Source organism: Hipposideros armiger, unplaced genomic scaffold (assembly GCF_001890085.2).
Source record: "Hipposideros armiger isolate ML-2016 unplaced genomic scaffold, ASM189008v1 scaffold_45, whole genome shotgun sequence".
Taxonomy (NCBI): Eukaryota; Metazoa; Chordata; class Mammalia; order Chiroptera; family Hipposideridae; genus Hipposideros; species Hipposideros armiger.
In genome coordinates, this window is record NW_017731395.1 from 5,162,240 (window position 1) to 5,172,828 (window position 10,589).

Sequence of the window (10,589 nt, forward strand, 5' to 3'; positions counted from 1 at the left end):
CTCCCTACAAAATACCTATGAATGAAAGGAAAAAGAGTAACTTATAGTGGAAGCTTGGCAGAGCCACCTTACTCAAGTGATCACAGTGAACGATATGAGTAACGGGGCAGACTGACTCGTGTGCCTCTTGGCAGGATGCAGTGAGAAGAACACAGCACCCTTCATATTCCGGCCAAAGATGCGGAACTTGAGTCTCATGGTGAGGAAACCTCAGATAAATCCACCCCAAGGGCATTCTACAAAGTAACTGGCCTTATCTTTTACAAGTGTCAAAGGCAAGACAGAGGAGCTATTCCAGACTTAACAGGAACTAAAGAGAAATGGCAACTAGTTGCATTAGCTAATTCTAAACTGGATCCTTTTGCTATAAAGGGCATTCCTGGGACAACTGGAGAGACTGGAAAGGAGCCTGACCCTGTTCATTTCCTGACTTTGATGGCTGGTTATGCAGGGGACTTCCTGGTGTGTAGAAAATAGACATGGAAGTATCTGGGGGTGAAGGGGCATCAGGTTGGCAACTTACTCTCAGATGGTTTGGGGGAAAAAAGTTCTTTTTACTGCAATGCAACTTTTCCATAGTACAGTCATGGTTTGTTTCAATATAAACATTTTATTTAAAAAAGTATCAGTTATTTTATTTTGCAGTTTAAATCTGTTTGTTTTTCTTAAAGAGGAGGTAGGGTGTTTCCAGACAAGGTTGGCCAGATGGCAAGAAATCTTCAGCTCCTACTTGGCCTCAATAATTTGAGAATAAAATGCTTACATGAGACCACATGTGTATCAAGCTGAAAGTGGGCAGCTCCGTGCAGTGGATCCGCAAGGCCTGTCACTGGAGACATCACTGGCTGAGGGCCTGTTTCAGAGCTTCATACATCACTTGGTCCTGAGAAGAGGGGAGAAGACAGAATGTAGCGCTGGTCACTGTTAATGGGTTGAAGTATATCCTCCCCAAAGTCATCCATTGATGTCCTGATCCCCAGTACCTCAGAGTGACTCTATCTGGAGAAAGTGTCTTTAAAGAGGTGATTAAGTTCAAACGAAGTCATGAAGGTGGGCTCTAATTCAATATGACTGGTGTCTTTATAAGAAGAGAGAAGGACACAGACATGCACAGAGGGAGGACTGTTGGGAGCCATGCAGGCTGGCTTTACTGTAGTATAACTTGTTTTGCTTCTTGCTCCTTTCTGCACCTGGAGGATGCTTACTTAACCTTGAGGCATGTGGTGAGAAGGCCAGTTCCTTAGAAGACACACTAAGATAGAGGGCTGTTTGGCTTTGGGGAAGATAGTTTCCTGGGAAACTGACCCTCTAAATTTTCCACTGACCTTCAGGTTTCTAGTAGGTAGCTAATGATGTACTTTTAATGAGGTTATGCATATTCATCCCTTCTGTGTTACATGTACTCTGGGGGTATATAATGGGGAGGAAAAATAAACTCGGGGCTGGTTGCTGAGAATGCTTCCAGTCCTCCCGGACCCTCTTTGTCTCTTTGTCTCTTTTTTTCCTTAAACCTCGCCCCCCACTTCAGGTACTGTTCACTGGAACGCCGAGGCAGGACCCCGGCAGAGGACCACAAGAAGATACAGTCATCTGCAAGGAGAGAGGCCTCCGAAGAAACCAACTCTGACGACACCTTGATCTTGGACTTCTAGCCTCTAGAACTGTGAGAAAATCAACTTCTGTTCTTTAAGCAGCCTGAGCCAACTAATACACAGAGCTGACCTCACCGCCCTGTGTCTAAATTCCACACACTTCTCCTTTCTACACAGGATGCCCATGACTCATAACTGTTGGCTAAAGTTTGCCCCAAAAATCAGGTCGAAAGATTTTTATGTCTCTATCTAATTAGTGGAGAAAGAAAAATTCTAAACTTTACCGAATCCAGGTGGAAATGAGAGGCCAAAGCAGAGGCTTCTTATGCAGTATTAACATTTGTCAGAAACGGCCAGTTATTTCCCATTGAGGCTGGACCGGGTCACACTTTCAGCAACAACAGATGAGAGCTCTAGTTGCTTCACCTCTCTGCTGCCCTTTTACATTTTAGTCATTCCACTGCTATCCATCAATCCCAAAGAAATAGTTGTGGCAGGTTTTTGTTTTTCTAGCCCTTTAAAAAGTTTTTTGGTTTTTTTTTAAAATCCAATTTTGTTAAATTTTTATTTTGGATAGTAATATGTTCACAAGATTAAAAAATATACAAACGTTATAAAGTGAAAAAGGGTCTCTCATACCCTACCCATCCCCTCCATCAATGTATCATTTCAGATTTTTTCTTCTGCATATACCTGCAAATACATTATCTTTCATTATCTTTTCCTCCTTTTAAGATAAATGGTGGCAAATCCTACACATGATCTCCCCCCCTTTTCTGAACAATATATTTAGGAGATATTCTTCAGTCTTTGTAGTTACATCAAAATTCATTATTGACCATTCAGAGTTTCAATCTTTAGCTATTTTTATACACAATGCACCAAAGAATAAATAATTTTACACTGACTGTGTATTTCTGAGGGTAAATTCATATAAAGGAGTTGCTGGGTCAACTTTTGTTGTCATTATGATTTGGTCCATCGAAAGGGCTGTATCAGATTGATGCCTCACTAGCTCCATATAAAAGCAACTGTTTTGGCATTTCCTGGCCAGCAGGACGGGTGTGATCAAATTTTGAGGTTTTTGCTCAGTGTGTAAAAAATAGTATCTTAGTTGCCTTTCTTTTATTATCAGTAAGTTAAGAATTTTTCTATACGCTCAGACGCTCATTTGCTTTTCTCTGAAGGGACTGTCATAGTCTGTCCATTTTTCTATTAGGATGTTGGTCTTTTTCTTATCAATTTCTAGTCATTCTTTATGTGTACAGGAGATGTCCCCTTTGTAACAAGAACTGCAAATATTTTTTTTGGTCATTTGTCCTTTGACAAATCATTTTTTTAAATGCAGAAATTTTTATTCTTATGTGTCAGGGTCTTTAGAGTTTTCATTTATGGTTACTGGGTTTTGTGTTAAAGTAAAAAAGGTACTTCTACTTGAGGTTATAGAAAAATATCCCTATTTTCTTCTAGTACTTTTATGATTTTAGTTTGTACATTTAAGTCTTTGAGTCATTTGGAATTTATCGTGGTATACAGTATGAACTATGAATTCAACTTTAATTTTTTGAGCTGTCTTCCCAGTTGTTGCAATATTAATCATTAATCACTGATTAGTCCATCTTTCTCTCACTGGTATGGAGAATATTATATAACATGTACATTTTGTATAAATTATGTATTATATTAGGGTACATTCCTGCACTTTCTATTCTGTTCCACTTGTCTGTCAGTCAGTTCATGCACCACTACCATTATCACTGTGGCTTTTGAAAAATGTCCATGTTTTTTAGGCCCCACCTCCTGCTTGATCTTCTTTTTGCAGTTTTCCTGGCTGTCCCAGTTTGCTTATCTTTTATGAAAATAATTTTTTAATTTTTTATTGGGGAACAGCCATGGTCATTGGTTACACATTGCTTTCATGCTACAATGGCACAGTTGACTCTTTTAGGGAAGGCCCATGCAGGGATCAAACTGCAACCTTGGTGTTATCAGCACCATGCTCTAACCAACTGAGCTAACCAGTCACCTCCAGTTTGCTTATTTTTTCTATATAAACTGTTTAGATTATAAAACAATATTTATTATAGAAACATTAAAAAATAAAGATCAGCAGCAAAAGATAAAAGTTAATCCTTAATTTCCAGAGATAATTATTGTTACTATTTTGGTCTTCCAGACCTTTTAAATTATTGTTTTTAAAATATTTAATTTTTTTGTGGGGGGCTGGCCGAGAGAGGCGTGTTGGTTAAGAGCTGGCTTGGGACGCCAGCTCTGAGCAGCAGGGCCCCAGTTCGGATCCCACATGGGGGCCAGTGACACTGCCCTCTACAGCTAAGACAGTGAACAACAGCTCTGCCTGGAGCTGGGCTGCCATGAGTCACTGGCGATGGCGTAGGCTGCAGCCCCTGCTGCAGTGGGCTGCCATAAGCTACCATGTGTGGCTGGCAGCCAGCGTGAGCAGCTGGCAGCCGGGGTGAGCTGCCAAGAGCCGCCGTGAGCAGCTGGCGACCGATCTGCCTCACCTGCGAAGAGCGCAATGATAATACCAACATGGGCCAGTGAAGCAACGTCCTCCACAACTAGACTGAAGAACAAAACGACAGCAACTTGTCTGTTCCCCTCCCCCAATTCCCCAATAAAATCTTAAAAAAAAAAATTTAATTTTTTTGAATAGGTACTACATTCACATGGTTCAAAATTCAAATAGGATAAAGGGATAACTTTCATACCTCTGCCCTATGGTCACCCAGTTTCTCTCCCCACAACTTATTAGCTTCATAATTACTTTATCAGGTCCAGTGGAAATGCCAAAAAAAGAAACATTCTCTTTACCTTGATGTTATGTCTTATTTTGTAAAAGATCAAACAAAGTCACAATCGGCTGGGTCATCTGCTTTATTTATTTGTTCAAATTTCATGCTATGCCTATTTCTAAGAGCTGTATAACTTCTTATTCACTAGGGTAGTTTCCAGAAATCAAATCTAAGGTTTAAAGATTATGACTACCAAAGATATGAAAAAGAATACACTAGAATCCAGCCACATTGTGAAGACATACATGTAGCCTTCCAAAGGATGTTCCTAAAAGGGTAAAAAGAATTCTACAATGTCTGAAATTATAGGTTCAGATATGTTTTTAATAGACTCGATCACACTACCTTTGTCATGTATTATAGCTGATACCTTCTAAAAACCAAAAGCCACTTGTAAACCATTGTCTAACATCAATAGTGCTGAGTGACCAGGTTAATATGCACCTGTGTGCACATCTACGGTAGTGCGTACCATACAACTCTTAATTGCTCAAAAAGATTAGAACCACGTCTTCTGTGATCTTATATCTTGTGAGTCTAGCACAGTGTCTGGCATATGCATAGTACGTACATGATAAATGTTTTTGGGTAGATGAAAGAATGAGATCTTAGGTAATCTGTTAACATACTAGGCGGTAGGGAGACTCTGACTCGGGAGGTTTTTCTCTCATAAATGTCACTGTGACAGAAATACACAGGCAAATGGATGAACCATATAATCCTGAGCGTGAAGAAGAATATCAGAGTGCTCTGGCCAGTGGGTCAATAAAAACCAACAAGTTAAAAAAACAGGAGTTTCAATGGTGTGGCTATAGTAGAGGAGGAAAGAAAAAAAAATTATAATTTATGTTTGAGCGAGGTTTCCTTCCTGATGATGATAGAACAATGCCATAGAAGGCAGAGAGAAAAGGCTATAATTTGAGATAAATATCTGGGAAAATAATTTCAAGGTCTCAACATTTATTAATAGCTAACCTCACCTCTGGTCTCTGGTGAGCAGCTAACACTGAAAAAAACCAAACCAGCAAAATAAATTATGCTCTATTGGTCTGTGAAGTGACACATACTGGACAAGAGAATTTCGTTTCACTGAAGCAAGAAAATAAAGGATGACACAGTTGAGATGAACATGTCTGAATTCTGAGAAGCAGTTGGCAAAAGGAGTCCAATCTTAAAGAATATATATGTATTTTTTTTAAAGATTTTTTTTATTGCGGAATTAGGGGATGGGAACAGCGCTGGGGAATTGGGGGAAGGGGAACAGACAAGTTGCTGTCCTTTTGTTCTTCAGTCTAGTTGTGGAGGACGTTGCTTCACTGGCCCAAGTTGGCACCATCATTGCGCTCTTCCCGGGCGAGGCAGATCAGTCGCCGGCTTCTGGACAGCCGCGCACTGCGGCTGCTGGCCACTCACGCTGGCTGCTGGCTACACACGGTAGCCCATGGCAACCCACTGCCACAGAGGCTGCAGCCTACGCCATCTCCAGCGACTCACAGCAGCCCAGCTCTAGGTTGAGCTGTTGTTCAGCATCTTCTGTAGAGGGCAGTGTCACTGGCCCTCATATGTGGGATCTGTACCGGGGCCCTCTGGCGTCCCAAGCCAGTTCTTAACCATCGTGCCACTTGGCTGGCCCAAAAGGAGTCCAATCTTATTTGTTGGGATTATCCGTCATAACAAACTGCCAGCTTACTAAGTCTTCTCGGGACCACAATAGGACATAGTCTGTCACTAGAAATCAGGACGAGGCAGGGGTCCTCAAATGGAGACAAACAGCTTGGTACCAGTAGAGTGGGAGTGAGTGAGGAGTACAAGCAGACTCCGAGAACGCTGCTCACGTGCCCACTTCCCACCCTCAAGCAGTTACTGAAGATTTACTGGGTCAGGTGACAAATGTTTGCATTTGGTCTCTAAACTAAACCCTATTGTTATGTCAGCCAATTGCTGGACGCCAAATCCACTTTACACACTATTACTGTCCAACCCCAAATGAAGAATCATGTGACACCAGCCAGACAACTGCCTCAAGGAAAGAGAAGGCACCAGGTAGTATGACAGATTCACCAGGTTAAGACCATGCTGAACATTCCAGAAGTATAAAGACCAGCTCTGCAGACACTGGGACAGAACTCACACACCTTTCTTCTTTCTTTTTCCATTTTAGACATCTCCTGATCATTCATTTAACATTAACTCACTTCAAAGTGACTGCTATTTCTGTTAAGTATGTCTGAAAGGCTAAAATGTAATAAGTGTCCCTTTCACATTTAACAAAATCTAGTGCGTCTCTTTTAGTGTGAAAAGAAGAGTAAAAATCTCAACCCTGCCACTAGCCAGTCAATTAACTTGGACACCAACGTTTTATTAACATCTTTTCATTCTAGGGCTTAAAGTCATGCAGCCCCTTAGACCCAGTCTGGCCAGAGTATCTAATTTCCTAGCTGGCCAATAGTGACTGGTGTTGGCATGGGCTCCTAACCCATGAACTGGACCAATCACAGGCTTCCCTGAGACTCTCCGGCCAGAGCTATCAGGGAATTCTCTTGCTTTGGGGTTTAACAAACTAGTGGGCCTGCAAGCAGCCATCTTCCCCTAAGAGATGAAATAACGAGGTTTCTGGATCAAGCCTGTCTAATGCCAGCTGAACTCTCAACATCCTGGTTATGTGGCAGTGAATTCCTTTTTTCCACTTATATTAGCTTGAGTTGGGTTTCTGTCATTTATAACTAAAAGAGCCCTGATATTAAAAGTAGAAAGAGCTGCTTATAAATGAGCTGCTCAATATTACATTCAGAAAAGCACCTCAACAAATGCCATACACCTTTCTTTTGGTTTGATTTTTTTTTCCCCCTTTTGGTGTGACTTTTGAAATGGATTCTGTTTGACCACACCAACTCCTCTAATTTCAATTGAATTCTCTTAAATTTGAAGGAAGAGGTGCTTTAGCACAGCTTTAAACTGTGAAGGACCAGAACCAGAAATAGAACCAGAACCAGAAAAAAGGCACTAAGCCCCCAATAAAAATAATATACACTGGTTCCAAATTTACCTACAAAAAGTAAGCAAAGGTGATAAAATATTTAATATTTAATTATCACAGCTGCAAGGATGAAAACATGGCAAAATTTAGCAATCAGGTCAAGCAATGTTCAAACTTTGCATGATACATCTGTAGCCATCTGTAATAAAATTACTTGAGCAATAAACAGGGAAGCTTCTCAAAATTACAGCAAGCATATATAAACAAACATGTTTCTGGAAAATTGAAGTGATTGTTTTAGAGGTAAAGTAAGAAAGAGACACAAATGAGGAGCTATCCAAAGTCAATATATACAAACCAAATGAACTTTTATATACTAGTAACAATTAGAAAGCAACATTTAAAAAAAATTTACAGGTAACATAAAAAATTAGAAAATACTTAAGAATAAATTTGACGAAAAATGTGCAAGATTTGTAGACCGAAAACTCAAAACATTACTGAGAGAAATCAAGCGGATCTAATAAATGAATTTTTAAAAAATGGTCAACTTTATAAGAGAGAAATTAAATGAATCTGAATAAACGGACAGATATATTAAGCTCATAGATTGGAAAACAGTATTTTTAAGATGTCTGCTCTCCCAACTGACCTACAGGTTGAATGCAATCCCATTCAAAATTCCAGCAGGTTTATTTTGCAGAAATTGATAAACTGATTGTAAATTTAACATGAAATTTCACAAAGGGCCTAAAATAGACAAAACAATTTAGGATAAAAAAGAACAAATTTGGAGGACTCACACTCCCTGTTTTCAAGACATCTATCTACAATAATCAAAAGAATGGCAAAAAAGGTACAGTGACATATATATATATATATATATATATATATATATATATATATATATACATTTAGATCAATGAAACACAATAAAGAGCACAGAAATAGAGTCATGCATCCATGATCAATTGGTTATCAAAAAGAGAGCATGGTAATTCAATGAGAGGAAAGTCTTTTTAATAAACGGCCAGAATAATTACATAGCCATATGGAAAAAAGTAATCATGACCCCTGCTTCACACCAAATTCAAATATTAATTTGAAATGGATCATAGACCTTTGTGTAAAAACTAAAACTACAAAACCTCTAAAAAAAAAAAAGGAGAAAAGTTTTGCAAGCTTGGGATAGTCAAGATTTCTTATGACAGAAGCACATAAACTACAAAAGAAAAAAATGATAAACTGGACTTTAGCATCTAAACTTAAAACTCCTGTTCTTCAAAAGATGCCTTTAGAAAATAAAAAAAGTAAACAACAGGTTAGGAGCAAATATGATCCACATGTATATAATAAAAGACCTAAATCCAGGACAAACTAAGAATCTACACAACTTAACAAGAGAACTCAAATTTTTAAGAAAATGAGGACACAAAACAAGATATCAAATGACCAATAAGCACATGAAAATATGATCAAAATTGTAATCATTAGGGAAATGCAAATTTAAACCACAATGGGATACTATTTCACATCCAGTAGAATGGCTGAAAGTAAAACATTGACAATACTAGAGTGTTGGTGAGAGAATGGAGCAAAGAGGAGCTCATAAAATGTAAAATGATACAGCCACTTTGGAAAGGGTTGGCAGTTTCCTATGAAGTTACTATACATTTACCATAAGACCCAGCAATTCCCCTCCTGGCTATTTGTTTACTCAAGAGAAACACACACACACACACACACACACACTCCACCCCCCTTATTCATAAACCCCAGAGTTGGAAACCACCAAGGTGTCTGTCAACAGGTGAGAGGATAAACACACTGTGGTAAATTCATGCAATGGAAAACTACTCAGCAAGACAAAGGACCAGCCTACTGAAAAACACAACAACATGGATGAAATCTCAAAAACATTACCTTGAGCAAAGCAGCCAGACACAAATGAGTCTATACTGTGTGAGTCCATTGATACCAAGTTCCAAACCATAGTGAGAGGATGATGACAGAAGCCAGCTCAGTGGTTACCTGGGGGCGCGTTTGTAAAGGGACTGATGACTACACAGGAATACAGGGGACTTTCTGACCTGATGGAAATGTTCCACTCATACTTACTGACTGCAGTGCTGGTTACACTCATCAAAACTTACAGAGCTGCACTTGCGCATTACTGTGTGTGAATTAAATTTCAATTTTAAAAGAAGGTTAGAGGATGAGGGTGGCAAATGTGGAACTATGCCAATTTGTCCTATTTTTGAAAAGCCTCAAAACTTGGGTTGCTGGTAAGAAATATTTCATATAAAAACATTTTTTTTTAAGACTAAATCTTTGGGAGAACACGTATCACTAGTCTCTTGTTGATGAGAATGAAAAATACCAGCAATATAAACTGTCAAACTGTTTGCGATTTTAATGAATAAGACTGAGCTTTATTCAAAGATGTTCAGTAAAATAAAGACATTTCCTCCAGTATATAAAAATGTCTAAGAGGTCAAGGCAGACCATTGTTTCTCCAAATGTGGTGAAAAACTCAGCTCAAGTTCAGCATACTCTTACTTTACTCTTAGCTGAACAAGAAGTCGTGCGCCTAAAAGACACCACCGCCAGCCCCCAAACTCTTAAGTGGTCATTTTAGTTCAAGGATGGTCAACTACCTTAGAACTTTAGACCAGGACCGGGAGCACTGAAACACAGCAATCCATTCCATGTAACTGTTTGGACTTTGAGATAAGAGTTTTCAATTAATCATCATAATGAGAAATTCTGAGCCTGGGGTAATAAATGGCTAATGATTTAAGTATAATGATTTAAGTCCATAACAGGTTCACATGGCTAGGGCATAGTATACTTCTAGGAGTCCTGAAACACAAAAAAGCCAAGTGACCAAAACTTAGTACGACAGTACCCAACCCAGACAGTTCTTCGGGCTGAATATTTCCCTGGCAACTCTCTTTGTAAGTGTCATAGCAACCCGACTTCACTTAAAAGCTGCCATTTTAACTTGTTATAAACAGAACAGCTCAACACAGTAAGAAATAAACATGCAGAATCTGGCATTTTATGTAAGGAAAAGCCAGAGTGATTTTTTTTAACCCTTCTTCGACCTTATGGTGAAGATATTTTTATTTTCCTGAAACATATGGGCAAGTCCCTAGAACTTAGTTTGGGTATTCTAGCTCCACAGAGATAAGAAGCTATTTGTTT

General features: G+C 39.1%; 1 protein-coding gene across 1 annotated transcript in view; it reads right to left on the reverse strand.

Moving 5' to 3' along the window:
- Positions 1–498: 498 nt before the first annotated feature.
- Positions 499–10,589, reverse strand: part of NVL (nuclear VCP like) — a 70,622-nt gene continuing 60,531 nt past the window's right edge. Inside the window, exon 23 of the mRNA XM_019639598.1 lies at positions 499–883. Within this exon, the coding sequence (XP_019495143.1) occupies positions 839–883 (45 nt within the window). The 3' untranslated portion in view covers positions 499–838. The remainder of the gene's footprint in view (positions 884–10,589) is intronic.